Raw genomic sequence first — 18,698 nt, forward strand, 5'->3', positions numbered from 1 at the left:
ATTATCTCCTTCCCGTCCTGTACCCGCACATTCTTGTCAAAAAAGAAAAAAAAAACGCCACGGGCGGACGGATCAAACCATTTTTACAGGGGAGCGTTCTCAAACTTATAATTTATTTATTTAGAATAAATCTGTCCACTGGAGTTGTACCTAAACTTAGCAGGTATATAATAAATCTGCATAGACGCTTCAAATGGTTTACTGTGTCAACTGTTTTGTTTATAAATCGTATAGAAAACGCAATTGGGAAATTCCACCCCTTGAAATTCCCGAATAGTGGAGTCATCCGGGCTCTGCCATGTTGGATGGAGCTGGCTCTAAAACGGAAGCACTTCCAAGTAAACTTTTAGCGTGTTCTGTCTGCGCTCGGTTGCTCCAGTATTTTGGTCCTATTTTGAGACGCTACGGGAAGAATCAGAACCACATTCCTAAACAGGATTCCTTTATTTTTAAAACTAAGTCTTGAGGGGACACAGGACGGACCGGTGTGAGAGGTCGCGGACAGGCCACACGGATGACMGTCCGGGGGATTGTTTATGTATCTTTTTTGGATCTCGCATAACGAGTTTAGTAGCTGCAGACTCTGATCACTAATCATGAGTGGACATCCGCCGCCACGGCGGCAAGTCAATGTTGGTTCCCTGCTTCTGTCTCGGGAGGAGAATGAAAGCCTTTTTAACTACCTTGGCAAAAAATGCAGCGTAAGTTAGTTTTTTTTTCTTCCCCTCATTAAATTGTTCTGTGTTAGCTTGTCAAAACAAAAAGCTGTCATTAGCTAGCTAGCGTAGCGACGACTAACCAAGCCAGGAGTTCATAGAGCTGTTAAATCCATCAAGGAGGGRAAAAAAAACGAGTTATTTTTCACTGGAATTATATAATAACGTGGCTGAACCTTGGTTGTTTTCGGGAAGTGTGTTCAGCCAGAAGAATGTGCCGACTAGCTTAGAGCAGAGACTTGCTCAAGGCTTTTTGCCAGCTACTAAATCTGACAAAAGCGATGGGGAGTCGCCTTCTGTTCCAGTGTGACTTACAGATCACTGGTGCATTGTCACGACTCAGTTTAGCCCAATTTAAAAAAAAAAAACGTTCATTACGTAAGACATTGGGCATTCATCTGATTAATTTTCATGTTCATCTTCTTGGACGCTTTGTCTCAACAAGCCCCAAATAGTCCAATTATTTTTGGTATGTTCAGTCTGCTCCACACTGAACACTTCAATTGTTTTGGCTCTGTAAGAAAAGCCTTTCCATGTCTTATTCTGGCACTGGGAATTTTTTTTTTTTTTTTTTGCATAACTCATCATTTATGCATCACCACTGATTTCCTGATTTGATTCCTTTCTGTCCAAGTGGACCTCTTTTGCACCCACCTTCTGTTGCTATTTTAGTTGCAATTTTCTTTCTTTTAAAATAACAAAACACGCCATATGTGTATACTGAATCACATGCCCAGCCTTTTTTGATTTCATTGTAAATAGGGGTGTAAGAAAATATCGATACACTGAAATATCGCGATATTTCATTTCCCGATACTGTATTGATATTCTAAAGCCCTGTATCGATATTTAATTAAGGTTTAAAATGTCTGCCTTCTTGCAAACCGTTCTTTTTTATGTTGTAGTTCAGCCTCTGACCACTAGTTGGCAGCAGTGAGCCAGCCATTTGGCTCCTCTACCTCTTGAGCTCCAGAGAGTAAGAGAGCATTAGCATTGTAAGTAAACATTAGCTTTTCTTCTTTTTTTTTCAGTAATAGGTTTTTATTTAATAGAATTTTTGGACCAATAAATCGCAATATATCGCCTTGCTTACAGTATTGCAATATATCGTATCGTGACCCCTCTGTCATGATATGTATCGTATCGCCAAATTCTTGCCAATACTAGGGCTGTGTATTGGCAAGAATTTGGCGATATGATGCATATCATGACAAAGGGGTCATGATACGATATATCCCGATATATTGCGATACTGTAAGCAAGTCGATATATTGCGATTTTTTTTGTCCAAAAATTCTATTAAATATCTGCCTTCTGTAACGTTGGAAAAAAGAGCACACGACACTTAATTTGGCTTAAAATCCAGATATTCTGACAAATAAGTAACTGTTTGTAACCTTACCTCAGCTTAGAAGGCAGAGGGTGTCGGTCTTTTCCGCTCAGATTCAGCTATCGGAGCATGACGCTAATGTTTACTTACAATGCTAATGCTAACCTTGCTCTCTGGTGCTCAAGAGGTAGAGGAGCCAAATGGCTGGCTCACTGCTGCCAACTAGTGGTCAGAGGCTGAACTACAACATAAAAATGAACGGCTGGCAGGAAAGTTGACATTTTAAACCTTAATTAAATATCGATACAGGACTTTAGAATATCGATACAGTATCGGGAAATGAAATATCGCGATATTTAAGTGTATCGATATTTTCTTACACCCCTAGCCAATACACAGCCCTAATTGTAAAATACAGACATCAGATTAGTTCATGTTTACTGATTGGCTTAAATTTGTGCTGTGGCTTCTCACAATTTAGTCAAAGTTGGAAAGTTTCGCACCCACTAATGAATCTTATTTAATCACACACGATATTTGGTTAAAAACAAGCACAGGCCACTTGATATGAATTGTCCTTTTTTATCATTTACACCGCTTAGAACAGTGGTTCCCAAACTTTTTATCTTCTGACCCACAAAATATCCATGGCAAAAACTTGTGACCCCAAATATTACTGGTCTGAGTACACAAACGTCATTAATAATCCTAAAAACACAGGCTTTTTGACAATCTAAACAGCTTGTACACAAATATAAACACTTGTACTTATTTTTGTAGTGGTTATAGGGAAAATATTACATCAGCAATTATTTTATTACCCATTTCTGGAGATTATCCAAGGTGCTTCATGACCCATAATTGGGTCCCAAGCCCATTTTTGGGAACCAAAGTGCAATGGTTCCCAAACTTTTCAGCTTTTGACCCAAAAAAATAACAGTAGCAGAGACCTGTGACCCCAACTATTTTTGGATGATAAACATTTGTATCAGGTCAACTAAACATGGGCATATACACTATTTTTATACCACATTTATCCATTTTAAATACACTAACCTCACTCCTTTTGTAACAACTAAGACAAAATTGTAATTAATTCAGAAAATCTTTTCAGGACCCCACTTTGGGTCCCGACCCCAACTTTGGGAAACGCCAGCTTAGAAGAACTTGTACACTATAAAATGATTAGAAGAGCACTCTTATCCAAATAATAATAATAATTGTAGGCTTCTGTTAACTGATTGTTCATTTATTTTCCTTTTTGGTAATTAAGTATGTCCAGTTGTCAGTATTTTATTTTTAGGTAGCCAAATATAAGCTGTAAATCTCTTAATTTATTGACCTCATGTAATAAGTGACTTGACACAGTTTCCTCTGCAGAGTTTTATCTTTAGGCAGCTGACTGGTTTGTCCCATTTAGTGGCCCATTTGTTCATTGTTGCCACACAAAAGGCAGAAGTTTTATATTTTGTTTTAAAGTTGTTTCCAGTGACCTCAGTCAGCCATATGAAGCAAGGCCAGAAGTTTTAGATTTCACTGTCAGACAATGCAGAAAGAACAATGATGTAGATCATCAGGTTTTTGCACCTTGCAACATATCAGCTGCAAGGTGTGATGCTGTGATTCATTTACTCCACCGATAAAGCCTGTTTTTAAAGTTGACAGTTTTGGTTTTTATTGCAGAGTCTTGTACAAGTTGATTTTTATTTTTGATTTTGAGAGGCACTGGCGTAAAGGTGATCAAAAGAAATCTGTTTTAAGAATTGCGCTAACACTTCCTGTTCTCAGGTTACTTCCCCATAGTTGTCATCGTTTCCTGTATTTGCGAGTCGTGAAGGTGCTTGAGGGACTGAAATTAATTTCCTCCTCTTTTATGATTAACTTGCAGCCACCCAACCGTGCTGCTATTGTTTGAGATGTTTGTGTGCATGTTTGCTTTAAAAAGAGAGAGAGAGAGAGAGAGAGAGAGAGAGAGGAAGGCCAGGTTTCCTGTCTTACGACACACACCGCCAGGTCTGCATGAGATCACCTGTCAGTATGTCCCGCCCTCCTCCTCCTCCTCCTCCCTCTACACACAGTTTTTTTTTTCTTTAAGGTGTGTCCTGGCACTATGTTTGAGATCCTGTGACAGCGTTTCTCTGGCATCCGGGTTGTGCTGTTACAGCATGTGATGCAGAGTCCGAGACATTCCTCCCAGTCCCACTCTTCGTTTGCATTTGTATGTCTCTTTATGCAGGCTGGAAACAAAACGTGTGTGTGTGTGTGCGAGAGGCTGACTGATGAAGTGGGAGGCTGGGAGTGATTGACGTTATGCGTCTTTCTAGAAAATCTAATTAGAATACCCGGCAGAGAGTGACGCGTTGTTTTACTGGATGACTGCATGTCGTCGAACTTGTTTTTGAGGCAGAAAATGTGAAAACTCTAAAAAAATGTCATCTTTAAAATATTTGCAAAGCCCTCCCTTTTGAAGTGGGCAGATTTACAGAAAGTGTCAGTAGTTTATGGAAAGCAGCTTGTCTCTTCTTGAATATTGATTTTGGCAGCTCTTGGTTTGTTTCCAGCGTTCCTYGGGAGTGGCTTCTCTAATAAAGTTACCCAGAACTGGAGTTTTCCTAAAATCCAACCATTGTTGCTTAAAAATGTGTATTTTAGAGCTTTAAATTATTAAATTTGCTGTCAAAAGCAAAGCGAGAAATGTAGGCACATAAATTCAGATATATTTTTTTTCTGTATTGTTTTTTTTTTTTAATTGTGATCTCATTGACATGCCAGACACCCTTACACAATACACTTACTGATTGCTTTTACTCATTAGTATTCTTTGTGCCCTTGCCACCGTCAGAATCCCTGTCTTACTTGGCTAAAGGTGGAACGGGTCCAGTTCACGCTGTGTGTGTGTGTCTGTGTGCCCTGACTGCCTGATCAGCAGTCCTGTCCTACAGGAAGTCCYGTGGTTGGCCTCCTCTGTTTAGTTTTTTCTTTTCTCAAAGAAAAAATATCATGTATTTCCTCTACGTTTACTTAATTTTTACCTCTGTCAGTTTCTTATAGTTTTTGCAGTCATGTACTTTGTTTTTCTAGAATTTAGCAGTTCTGATTTGTTGGTTGTTTCTTACCTTTTCTCTACATTTCACTCACTCCCTGTTTTATGCCCACTTCTAAAAGCTAATTTTACAATACTGAAACTCTCATGTCAGGAGTGGAGGTGTGCTTGTTGATCCCAACCATAGTAGGGCTGGGCAATATGGCTGAAAAATGTATCACAGTATAAGCATTTCATATCAATAGGGTTTCCTATTGATATGAAATGCTTACATCGTGATAAATTAGGGTTTTTTTTTGTTTTACCCTTTTTGATGCATGCCTAATCAGAATATACTTTCAATTTCTGATCTTTTTTTCCCCTCGAGTTTTTCTTGTACTGACTTTGTGTTGCATCACATCATCAGGTCATCACAGTTGTAGAACAGAGCAGCAGAGAGGTGACGTGTTCTTAGCTTTGAGTGTTTTGATCAAGCTTTGATGACGTCACACAGCCTTTGGCTCTGTCAGAAACGGTCAAAGTTCTGCAGTGACATGACGCCAAAGGGTCCCAGAGTCTAAATGCACCACAGAGCAGGATTGTCATCATTATCTTCATAACTGAGGATTCTGATCCAAGCCCAGTTGTGCGCAGTGATGCTGCCAAATTACTGTAATAATTTTTTTTTATATCAGAATAAAAATACTTTACAGGATACAGGAAATTCACGGTTTGTTTGGTTCTATGCTTTAGTCTCTCGGTTCCATATTTTTTCTATACAAAAAAAGAGAATTTTCTATGCCATTCTGTAATTTATTGAAATTAATTATGAACATTTGTTTAACCTCAAAAGTAGGGGTGTAAGAAAATATCGATACACTTAAATATCGCGATATTTCATTTCCCGATACTGTATCGATATTCTAAAGTCCTGTATCGATATTTAATTAAGTTTTAAAATGTCAACTTTCCTGCCAGCCATTCATTTTTATGTTGTAGTTCAGCCTCTGACCACTAGTTGACAGCAGTGAGCCAGCCATTTGGCTCCTCTGCCTCTTGAGCACCAGAGAGTAAGGGTAGCATTAGCATTGTGAGTAAACATTAGCTTCATGCTCCGATAGCTGAATCTGAGCGGAAAAGACCGACACCCTCTGCCTTCTAAGCTGAGGTAAAGTTACAAACAGTTACTTATTTGTCAGAATGTCTGGATTTTAAACCAAATTAAGTGTTTTGTTCGCTCTTTTTTCCAACTTTAGTCAGCCTTCACGTTACAGAAGGCTAGCGCATGTCTATGTAATAGAATTTTCTGAGACAATGAATTTTGGTTTTTCTTTTTTTTTTTCCAGTAAGAGGTTTTTATTTAATAGAATTTTTGGACCAAAAAAATCGCAATATATCACCTTGCTTACAGTATCGCAATATATCGGGATATATCGTATCGTGACCCGTCTGTCATGATATGTATCGTATCGCCAAATTCTTGCCAATACACAGCCCTACTCAAAAGTACAGTTTTTAAATGAAATGTTGTTGAAACAGCAAGTTTCTGAGTGGATCTGCACTCGACAATGCAACCTACATAGAGTAGTTGAACACAGATCCACAGAGCATCTTCAGAAGACAAGTTGATAAAATTAATTTAAAAAATTCATATTGTTCGATACAAGTGTGTATTGAACCTAAAGCACTGTATTGAATGGTTCGTTACAGATTATGTGCAGTTACACCCTTACTTTATGAGTATATTGTATTCTAGTTGGCTGAACTCTCAATAAAMTCTRGTTTCTTGTGAATCARATGCAAATTTTGGTCGGRCATWACAGAACAAACAGGTCATCTAATGTAGCATCGTTCTACTTTGCTAATTTATATCTTGTGTGTTGAACTATTGTTTACGTCAAGCAGGGTTTCCTGGAATTGGAGTAAAAACACCTCGAAAGCAGCATCAAATTTTGCCCCCTTATGATGCTCTTTGCTTTCATGTGTGTCTGAGTGGCTGTGAAACCGGAACCCCCCGTGTGACAAAACCCCTGCAGCCATATGTAAAAATGGTGGGAGGTTAATCTGGCTTTGTGATCTTGTCTACAGGTGGTTTTTAATTTTTATTTTATTTTTTTACCATATTGCATAGAACAATATAGGCTTGTTTTATCGAGYAGCTTCATCCACAAGAACACAAACAGAAATGTGGTTCTGCTACAGGATTCAAAATGTGGATTTTCTCTGGAACTTTAAGATGTGCAAACTTAAATTTACTGTGTATTAAGGAGGCATTAAATGTGTGGGGGGAGCTTAGTATGGCTGAAATACTGAGGGATTTTAGACGTGGCTGTGTTCTCATGTGAGYTTTGTTTGCTTTAGGATACTGTCCTTTGTCACTGACAGAAACTCCTGCTCAATAAGATTCTGTCTAAAGTCCAACAAGGTGCAGGCTATAAYAATGTGTTATTGTAAAAACGTAACAACCGTGCTTTGATTCTGGGAATCGTTTGTCATCAGGTCAGGAAAAWTTTATAACAGTCATTCTTCTCTTTAGGCGTTGGCAAGATTTTGTGCCAAAYACAGAAGCCACTAAAACGTAATTAGTGCCACCGTGGATTGGCGTCACACCTTTGGAACTGGCAGGTCAAGCGGTATCCAGTTTTTATTACACGTGGTCGTTTGTTATTAAAGACGGGTGTGGACTCTGACAGAGTTAATGTAACACCTTCAAACCTGCGCTGTCTGACAATCAGTAATAGATGACATCTGTTTGTATAAAGGTGTGTTTTTACTGAAGTCTACAGACTTTTTGATCCCATTTCAAACTTATTTCAGTAACAATTTCCAAATGAATTTGTAGCTTCTTTTAACTAGTTTCTAGTCTTGATCATTAAGACTTTTTCTTCTTCTGCTACCTTTCATTTAATTTGTGATTTGTATATTGTTGTGTATAGAATTTGTTGTTGCGTTTTAGATAAATGAGTAAATTAAACACAAATGTATTTTTTGTTTTTTTTCCCTCCTCAGTCTTTGTCTTCAGCAGTGGTCCAGGTGTACACAGGAGACAGAAATGGCAGCTGGAGCAAAAAATGCTGTGGGGTGGCRTGCTTGGTCAAAGATAACCCTCAGAGGTCGTACTTCATCAGGGTCTGGGACATCAGGGTAGGTGCAAACATGTTGTATCCATCAATGTAATAAATGGTACATGATGCYAGAATTGGACAACCCAGTAGGCAGTGTTGTTTTTGACTGCCATTTTAATTTTAGTCTTAGTCTTTTGAACAAAAATACATCTTGGTGTTAGTCATTTCTATATTTAATGGTTTTAGTCGGGTTTTAGTCATTTCTATATTTAATGGTTTTAGTCGAGTTTTAGTCATTTCTATATTTAATGGTTTTAGTCGAGTTTTAGTCTACGAAAGCTTAAAAGAAATTGTTTAGTTTTAGTCTTTAAAAAAAGACAACATATTAGTCTTTACAAATTAATTTGAGTGATTTGTGTTGACACTTGTGAATTTATGTTACTCTAAAAATGCCCAAAACAAAAACATTCTCACTTTGTGGCTTTATTTCTCAGAATTTGTTAAAGTGCAATGAACATACAGCGGGTAAAATAAGTATTGAACACATCACCATTTTTCTCAGTAAATATATTACTAGATGTATGAAATTTTCACCAGTTGCGGGTAACAACCCAAGTGATCCATACATACAAAGAAATCAAACATAAATGTCCAGAAATGAAGTTATTTGTAATAATGTGGAATGGCACAGGGAAAAAGTATTGAACACATGAAGAAAGGGAGGTGTAAAAGGGCATGGAAAGCCAAGACACCAGCTGAACTCTCTCAGTAATTAGAAAGCAAGCCTGTCCCTTGTCAGTGCAAGTTAATATCAGCTGGTTCAGTCCCAAATGATGRCCAGGTATCACACAAGAACCATCTGATGATGGGTAAAAGTAAAGAGCTCTCTCAAGACCTTCACAACCTTATTGTTGCAAAGCATAATGATGGCATCGGTTACAGAAGAATGTCTAAACTTCTGAAGGTTCCAGTGAGCACTGTTGGGGCCATAATTCAGAAGTGGAAAGAACATCATTTCACCATAAACTGACCATGACCAGGTGCTCCTCACAAGATTTCTGACAGGGGAGTGAAAAGAATTATCAGAAGAGTTGTCCAAGAGCCAAGGACCACTTGTGGAGAGCTTCAGAAAGACCTGGAATTAGCAGGTACGATTGTTTCAAAGAAAACAATAAGTAATGCACTGAACCACCATGGCCTGTATGCACGCTCACCACGCAAGACTCCACTGCTGAAGAAACAGCATGTTGAAGCTCCTTTAAAGTTTGCTGCACAACATTTAAACAAGCCTGTGTAATACTGGGAGAATATAGTCTGGTCAGATGAGACCAACATTGAACTGTTTGGATGCCAGGATACACATCATGTTTGGAGGTCAAAWGGCACTGCACATCAGCCCAAAAACACCATACCAACAGTGAAGTTTGGAGGTGGGAACATCATGGTGTGGGGCTGTTTTTCAGCATATGGTACTGGCAAACTTCAAATAATTGAAGGAAGGATGAGTGGAAAAATGTACAGAGACATTCTTGATAAAAATCTGCTTCCATCTTCCAGGATGATGAAGATGAAACATGGCTGGACATTTCAGCAAGACAATGAGCCCAAACACAAAGTCAAGGAAACTCTCAGTTGGTTTCAGAGAAAGAAACTAAAGCTGCTGGAATGGCCCAGCCAATCACCTGACCTGAATCCAACAGAAAATCTATGGAAAGAACTAAAGATCAGAGTTCATAGAAGAGGTCCACGAAACCTTCAAGATTTGAAGACTGTTTGTGTGGAAGAATGGGCCAAAATCACACCTGAGCAATGCATGCCACTAGTTTCTCCATACAGGAGGYGTCTTGAAGCTGTCATTGACAACAAAGGCTTTTGTACATTTGTTAGATAAATTTCAGTAAGTGTGTTCAATACTTTTTCCCTGTGCCATTCCACATTATTACAAATAACTTAATTTCTGGACATTCATGGTTTGATTTCTTTGTATGTTGGATCACTTGGGTTGTTACCAACATCTGGTGAAAATTTCATGTCATTAGCACCTCTAGTAATATATTTACTGAGAAAAATGDTGACGTGTTCAATACTTATTTTACCCGCTGTACAAAATACACATGCCCAATATAAAAAGCAATAAAGGGGAACACACATGTTAAACTCAAACTTGTCAGCCAGGACGATGAAGCTGCATCTTATTTATAAAAACGGACATCATGCAGTCCTAAACTTGGTATTAAACTTGTGCAAACGAGTGTTTACATGCACCAGGCTTTTATTCAGAACAGAAGCACTGACGTGCAGTTGCTAACTCCCCCCAGCCAAAAATAAAAAGTTTTACTTTCGTTATGAACGAAAACAAACAGCTACTGAGCTCAGAATGGGCTTGCGACAGCTTTTAATGGCGGAGACGTTACTCACTGGTTAAACTACAGGTGACGGACGGACTTTTTTTTCTTTTTGCGAAGCGGAACAGGCTGTTTGTCGTTCTTTACTGAATGAGAGGAGGAAATGTTCTGTGCTGCTGTGTGTGTGCGCGTGTCACAGYGCTGCTGTCCCTCCCTCCACTCTGCATTCTAAACGATTGGCAGACCACCGACTAGCGTTTTCGTTACAGTCTCGTCAACGAAAACTCACACACGTTTCGTCATGTCTTAGTCATCAAAGAGCTATGTTTAGTTCATTATCGTCATGAAAAAAGAGGACGTCAACGAAGATATTTCGTCATCGTTAATGAAAACAACACTGCCAGTTAGGGTTGGGCATAATCGTATCGTGTGCAATTAATAATCAGAAAAATATTAATCGATTTTTTTTTTTTTTTGGCACTTCACGATTAATACAATTAATGCCACCAGGCAGACTGACCGCTCGGTGCTCCTCTCTGCTTCAAATATGATGAATATTTAAAAAAACTGTTCTGTAATTTATTTATCCATCAACACAATTTAAATTTGATGTACAGCCTGAAGTCTGTAATTTTGACACAATTTGGAACAGATTTTTATAAAGAGCAAATCTTTCCCACTAAATTGGTCATGTGACTAGGACATAATGGTGTCCAGGGACTCCAGGGGATTAATCGTCAAATTAATCCTTATTGGCTAAATACCACAATTAATCGTGACTAATTTTTTTGCCAATATTGCCCAACCCTACTGCCAGTAGGATTGGTGAAAGGGATTTACAACTACTAGTTGTTGTTGTTGTTGTTGTTGTTGTTGTTGTTATTATTCATACAGACCATGAACAGAATTATTTGTCAAAAGAAAGCAAATGTTTAAGTGGAATATACAACCCTATTCCAAAAAGTCGGGATGAGGAGGTAAATTTGAATTTTATGGCACCAACACATGTCAAATTAAAGACAGGACAGGGGCAACAAAGGGCCGTAAAAGTTAGTGGTGTGAAAAATAAAAGCTGGAGGAGCTTTTTGCAACTAATTAATAATTAGGTTAATTGCCAACAGGTCAGTAAGAGTTATAAGAAGAGCATTATAGGGAGGCTGAACCTCAGAAGTAAAGATTTGAAACTTTGTCCTGTACTAAACAGCAGCGAGACCACGCAGGCTGTTTTAGTGCACGGTTGAAAAGCTTGCCTCTCGTTTGGTATGGGGATGCATTGTACTTTTAGCATGGGCAGCTTACAGATCTAGAAAAACACTATTAACTCAAAATGGTACACAGGTTTTAGAACATATACACCTGTCTAGATTACGTTTTCAAAGCATGCCTTGTATATTTCAGCAAGGTGATGCAAAACAGGGCATTGAGTTCATTACAACAGTTTGGCTTCACAGTAGAAGAGTCGAGGTGCTGAAATATATTTTATGTTAAACTATTTCTGTTTAACTGTCAATGGTCTAAATGGTTTTGTCTTTGTGTTTTCTGCAGGACGGCAGGATGATGTTTGAACAGGAGTTGTACAACAACTTCTCCATACACAGTCCCAAAGCTTACTTCATCACGTTTGCTGGAGATGTGAGTTTTCTTATTTATTTCAGATCCTTATCGTCTCATTCATTTACATATTTTTTGTCGCATTTCTGTGTTTTTATGAACAGACGTGCCAAGTGGGTGTGAACTTTGCCGATAACGAGGAGAGCAAGCGTTTCCAAAGCTGCTTGTCTGATCTGATTGGGAGAAAACAAAGGAGAACCGGTAACAAATGTTCTGCTTCTTTACCTGCAAATCTATCTGCTGAACCATGTTCTGCAAAAAAAAAAAAAGAGAAACGGGTAAAAAAAAAATGGCGAGATTAGATTTTTTTTTGTTTTAAATCTTGTTTTTGAGCTCATGTTGAAACCAAACCAGTTAATTTGAAATGAAGTTCAGTAAACAGTTGGGCTTGGAAAGATCTGAGGAAGTGGAGATTAAAATAATTTCTAAATTTGTCATTTTTTTAAGCGTTATTCAATTCCAAGAACTGGGCAAAAAAGATGAATTTTCATTGTGAATGCAGGATTTAAAACAAGTTGTGGATTATTTTTTTGCCTTGTTCCTTTTCTAATCTGCTGCGACTTCTTAGGCTTTAAAACTTTTCTTAACCTGTAAGTTTTGAAATTTCCTTTAGACTGATTAAAAAATCAGATGTAGAAATCAAGGCTAAACATTCTGCTTTTATAATTTGTGAATAATTAAAACATAAATTGTGTTTGTAATTGGATTACATTTTGCTAGTTTTTTCCAGCATCGCTTACTTTGCATATATTTATAAGGCTTCAGAGAATTCGTATTTAATCTATATGGCATAAAAACTCAGTATTACATTAAAACCTTATTTGTTCAAGTATGAATGTTTGAGCGGTCAGCTTTGGGTAAATGGTTTGTATCTCTTTTATCTTTCACCCCTTTAATCCTTCACTCGGTGGCTAATCTAATCTTCTTGGTCAACTTCCAACCACTGGATAGTTTTCATCGYTGGCATGTAAAAATAGGATCATGGCTGTGTCTTCTGAAAGAGTTTTCTATATTTTAATGTCTGACTGGAAATGATACGAGCTGTGACGTCTCTCTAACACACTAACGGAGCACTTCACTCTGCAGTTTTACTTTCTTTTTTTTTCTTAAATAACTCTAATCTGTGCAGCACATGCACAATCCCGCCGACTCCTGCGCCGAAAACCTCTCCTTTCTTGATCCGCTCTTGGTTTCCTTAATAACACAACCTGCCCAGCTCAGGATTGTAATGATATGATTTGTGTGTTCACAGAAAAGAGGCGCGACCCCGCAAATGGTACGTTGTTCTAGTCTTTTGTTTTGTTTTGTTTTTAATTGAGAAACCAGATCTTGAATGTCTCCTGCTTCTAAATAAGCTGGTTCTTTAGCAAAGGAAGTGATCCCGCTGTACTCTTCTCCCTCTCTCTGTTCACTTCTCCATTTCAGCTCATCTCAGGTCTGTTTCTTGCCGTTTATTCTGTTCTTTCTTCATCTCCTGCGGCCTTTTCCAGCCCTCGTCTTCATCCGTATCCTCGTCTGCTCTCTCCCCTCCTCTCGTCGTTTAATCTGTCTCCGTTTTTCTCCTCTCTCTCTGATTCATCGTGCTGTAGGAAACCTCAGAGATTAATATGGGATTATGCGTCGGATGGGTTTTAATGGTTACGTAAAGGCCCAGCACTGTCTGGAATGATTTTCTGGGATTAGTTACTATTGTGTGTTTTTGTGAGGAAAGGAAAGGCAGGAGCTGGTATTGACAGCGAGTGGCAAGCCAACTTCAGATATTCATCAGGAATAGAAAACGATTGATTCATTTCTGCAGCTGTCTGGTTAAATACAGGCTTCTCTTTGTTTTTGTTTAATTTTTTGGGATAGAAATTCTGGTCTTCTCAGTTCAGCACATGTTTAAGAACACTTTTCTATCCTGGATATCTTAATGGACGACGGTTGTTAGGTCTGCGCGAAGCTGCAACACTTTTCTTTCCCAGACGAGCAGACGTTYGCTTGGATCGACATTGAGGACCTGTTTGGATGTGTTCTCCGCTGCAGCCTTTTCCCAATTGAAGAAGAAGAATGATGTTCTGCACGACCTTTCTTTCTGCTCCCTCGGAGGAACTCGTTTCAGAAGGAGGAGGAGGAGGTTTGGGTCCAGGCTGTCTGTCTTCATTTCACTGCGTGGTTCTTCCTCAGGATGAACTGTACCCATCTCTGTCTGATGCCTCCTCTCAYCTCTCGGACTCAAAAGAGACGTGCAGCTTGAGCGGTAAAATGCTCGTTGACATCGGTATGAGCTCCTACCGGACTGGAGGTGGCATTTGCCCTCAGGCTGCATGTCCCAGTAGAGAAAGACTAAGAGGTACGAGCGTCAGGTTAGAGCAGTGTGGTATACTTCAAATGTTTGTCTAGCTGAAACCCTGAAGACGGGGCTGACAAATCGTGCGATGGTGGATATTTTTTGCGTTATTRTGTGGTGTTTTAAATAAAGTTGTCCTCGGCACTAAGTGACGTTGCTTCAGCTGTAACCTGAGTGCGATCTCTTGTCATTTTCCAGGACCGTCGTTGCACATGGCCACCRTCGACATCAAAAACCCAGAAATCAGCGGCGTTCAGCGTTCACACAACTCTCAGACGAACAACTTTTCGGCCCCTTCCTTTCCCAGGAGGATCAAAAAGGATAAAGGGAACAACAACAATAAGAAGAAGAAGCTGACGAAGGCGGACATCGGCACGCCCAGCAACTTCCAGTGAGTCAGGTTTTTGGTCTCGAGCAGGGTTCATTTTCCTTAATTGTTTCTTGAGCGATGAAYGTCAAACACAGTTCGTTCCTTTGTCACATTCAATACATGCTTTAAATTCCCACCTATTAGATTTCAGTCTGGTTCAAGCTGACGCTTTTGCAACAAGTTATGATGCTCCCTCTTCCATATTTTACTGCAGCACATGCAGGGGGATTTCCTTCCATCAGCAAATAGTTTATAATTCGTCTCCTCCAGTTTCCTCATGCTCAGGGTTTTTCCCTTCAGTTGTTGTTTTTTTTAAATCAAACTGTGCACCTTCTTCTGGATTAGCTTTTGCTTCAATAAATGTCTCTTTAATTCCCCTTTTTGCCTCTTTTATTACCACATCTGTGCCGCATTGTTTTCATTTGCACTTAATGGTTAGATCAAGCATCGACCTATAATTTACAGTGTTGTATAAAGTACCTCAAAGTCATACTAGAGTAAAAGTACAAGTATCTTATCATAAAAGCACTTTGGTAAAAGTTAAAGTCTTCTCTAAGAATACTACTTGAGTAAAAGTTATAAAGTATCTGATTTTTTTTGTACTTAAATATCAAAATTAGCCGTTTGGCTAATTCTGGCTTTTTTAACTTAAGAATTGTCATATGTTTTATTAAATTGCACTGTCCCCTTTTAAATAAATAAATAAATAATAAAAAAGGGTAAATTTCTGACACAAAATCTACTTAAATATTAAAAGTAAAAGTATTGAGTAAAAGTGAGCGGTTAAGATTTTTTTAAATGACATTTATTGAGAGGTGACCTCCCCCCAAAAAATATTTTTTCTAACGGCGTGCAGCTGTGATGGACTGTGTACAAAGTATTACGGTGTCAGAGTGGTATATATTTATACTTCTCATCCCATCATAATTAAATTCACTCTATCCAGGAGACAATTTATCAGGATATTATTTTTTTAAATAATAACCCGGAATCAAATAGGAGTAACGACTTTCTACTTCTTACCTTTTTTTTAAAAAAATGTAAGGAGTAGAAAGTACAGATAGTTGTGTACAAATGTAATGAGTAAAAGTAAAAAGTAGGCTGAAAAATGATTACTCAAGTAAAGTACAGATAAGCAAAGTTTCTACTTAAGTACAGTAACAAAGTATTTGTACTTAGTTACTTTACAACTCTGATAATTAACAGGATTCCTAAAACAGTGCCAGTTGGATTATATTGGATTATGTTGTTRGTACACTAAACAGCTCTTTACACTTCGAGTCTTTCTGCTTTTCTGATATACTGTACCTCTCATATTTTGTTTTGCTTTTCTCACAGGCACGTCAGTCATGTAGGATGGAATCCAAACACGGGCTTTGATGTAAGCAGCCATGTTTGTTTGTACCTTGTTTTTTGGCATGTTCATGCATTTGTATATGTGTCGTCTGGACCTTCTTAAAACAGGTCTGTTTAACAGTTATCCACCCACTTTGAGGCAGATTATTTAAAATATTAAGACTGAGCTGTATGCACAAGTCGAGGGGAGTGTTACTGCTGAGGTCTGGGTGATAGGTTTGAAATTGTACAGGTCAGAGATCTTCTTCACACTGAAAATGGAAAGGGTTAGAATAAATCTGTCAGGCTTAATTTTAATGGGTGACGTCAAAAACTTCTTAACACAAAGATGTTTTACTGTTTTACCAGCTTTACTTCTGCTATTATTTTCCTATAAATGACTTAAATCCAATAAAACAAGTAGAAACCACCTTTTAAAGGACTACAGCTTTTTAACTTTTAGTTGTGTTGGTGTGAATTCAAATAGATCTTTGTGAGGAAAAACTATTTTAAAGCTTCACCAGCAATTTTTGTAAAGTGTCGCTTCAATTCTGAGAATAAAAACACAATGCAGGTAGTGTAATGCAGAGGTTCTCAAACTAAACATTACAATAAATTGTTATTTGTCTTATTTTAAAAAGTGCCCAATACATATGGGGAGCAACGCGCCAGTAAAACAAACTTACTAAACCAAACAAAAAATATACATTATTCCCATGGTGTATGAAGGTGAAAATAGCATAAAATAGTTTTTAATCGGCACAGGGTTTATGAGGAAGTCCCTGGAAATTGTTCTAACCTGTAAGGGGTCCCCAGACCCAAAAGGTTTGAGAACTCGTGGTGTAAGGAGGAGTTCAAAAGCCTGATCAACATTTAAAATGTTCACCACATGGTGGAAGCAGAGCTCTTAGATGTGCTCAACTCATCGGGAAGTGTTTGACAGGTCTGGACTACAGCATCTGATTGGACTGAACCTAACTGGAATAACCTTTTAAAGACTATTGGGTCTTAGAGATTACATTATATTAGTGTAAGGACACCTCAAAAATGTTTTTTCTTTCTTTCTTTCTTTCTGTAGCTGAATAACTTGGACCCTGAGCTAAAGAACCTGTTCGACCTGGCTGGAATCTCCGAGGCCGAGCTGAAGGACMGGGAGACTTCTAGGGCCATTTATGACTTCATTGAGAAGAATGGCGGCGTGGAGGCTGTCAAAAGTGAGGTACGAAGACAAGGTAAGAGTCACTGATTTACTTTAAGCTCATTTACTTCTGATTTATAACACTAAAAGTGTTTGCCTTCACTGAACTAAATAATTGGAATTATAACGGGAATTTTGGCTGCACCAAAAAAATGGTTTAATGACACAGAACTGGGAGATTATCTACAAAGAAAAAGATTCAGATAAGGTTTATGAGAAATTTCTAAACATATTTTCCTTGTTATACAATAAAAATTGCCCAATAAAGCCATACAAAAATATTCATAAAATACAAATAGTCTGCCGGTCCCAAAAGTAAAAGAAAATAATAATTATACAGACAATTTCTAAAGTATAGAACTAAAGAAACAGAACAAAGGTGTAAGAAATACAAAAATAACATTGAGAACATGTAAGAAATAATACTATAAGCATTTTAAATGGAATAAATAAAATAAMCTAAAATACATAATACCTGAAATATTTCATTGAAAACAGCAGGACTGTTGATAACATGGAGGATGTGGTAATTGTATTCAATGATTTCTTTCTGACTGTGGGACTAAAATTGGCAGTAAAAATAAAGAARCCACAGACACAGAATGTGGATGTGAAGACAAAGCCAGCGTACTGTTTTTTTAAGAATTCATAGATAAAGAATTGCAAAAACAAAACCTCCAGACTGGAATGATAGATATGAAAACTGTAAAGATCGTTACTGACGAAATTGCAAAACCACTAACTCGTGTGGTGGTCTTATCCCCAGGTCCGCCCAGGTGGAGTGGTAGGTTTCTGTGCATGAGCTGCTGTGAAAGCTTTACAACAGTGCATGCACTAAGAGTTMAACTGGTGCCAACTCTCTGCAGCTACTTTCATGTTTGCTGTTTTTTTCCACTGTGTTACACTTGAATTGGACCCCCTTTCCCGTCGTCACCTGTCAGATTTGTGGAAGAGATTTTTCCTTCATTTAAAGTAATAATTGTGTAAACGTCTGTGTTACTACTTTTTTTGTTTTGTTTTGTTTAAATTTGTTGCCACAAGGCTGATCTTGTTTGGCTTAACTTTATGAATGCATGGCTGCCACCTGTAAGATCTGCAGAGCTGACCAGCATTTTGGACTCGACAGTTTTAGTGATCAGTCAGTTTAGAAACAAATGTTGAAAACTGGAGGTCTGAAGTGAAAGCAGATCCATACAGCTTGTTGTTGGTCACTGGTGGTTTAGTTGTGACCATGTTGTCTTTGTTTTTGAACTGTCTTCAGCTCCTCCACCACCTCCACCCAGAGGCGGCCCCCCTCCCCCACCCCAGCATCACGGCTCGGCTCCCCCACCTCCTCCATCCCGGGTCATCAGGGGCGCCCCGCCGCCGCCGCCGCCG

The 18,698-nt window shown here is 38.4% G+C and overlaps 1 protein-coding gene across 1 annotated transcript in view; it reads left to right on the top strand.

Moving 5' to 3' along the window:
- Positions 1-304: 304 nt before the first annotated feature.
- Positions 305-18,698, top strand: part of waslb (WASP like actin nucleation promoting factor b) — a gene marked incomplete in the record, with an annotated part of 19,395 nt that continues 1,001 nt past the window's right edge. The window contains 9 exon segments of the mRNA XM_014014478.1: positions 305-701; positions 8,078-8,212; positions 12,024-12,110; positions 12,194-12,290; positions 13,342-13,365; positions 14,617-14,809; positions 16,127-16,169; positions 17,202-17,355; positions 18,583-18,697. Of these exon segments, the coding sequence (XP_013869932.1) occupies positions 597-701; positions 8,078-8,212; positions 12,024-12,110; positions 12,194-12,290; positions 13,342-13,365; positions 14,617-14,809; positions 16,127-16,169; positions 17,202-17,355; positions 18,583-18,697 (953 nt within the window).

Source organism: Austrofundulus limnaeus, unplaced genomic scaffold, assembly GCF_001266775.1.
Source record: "Austrofundulus limnaeus strain Quisiro unplaced genomic scaffold, Austrofundulus_limnaeus-1.0 Scaffold115, whole genome shotgun sequence".
NCBI classification, from domain to species: domain Eukaryota; kingdom Metazoa; phylum Chordata; class Actinopteri; order Cyprinodontiformes; family Rivulidae; genus Austrofundulus; species Austrofundulus limnaeus.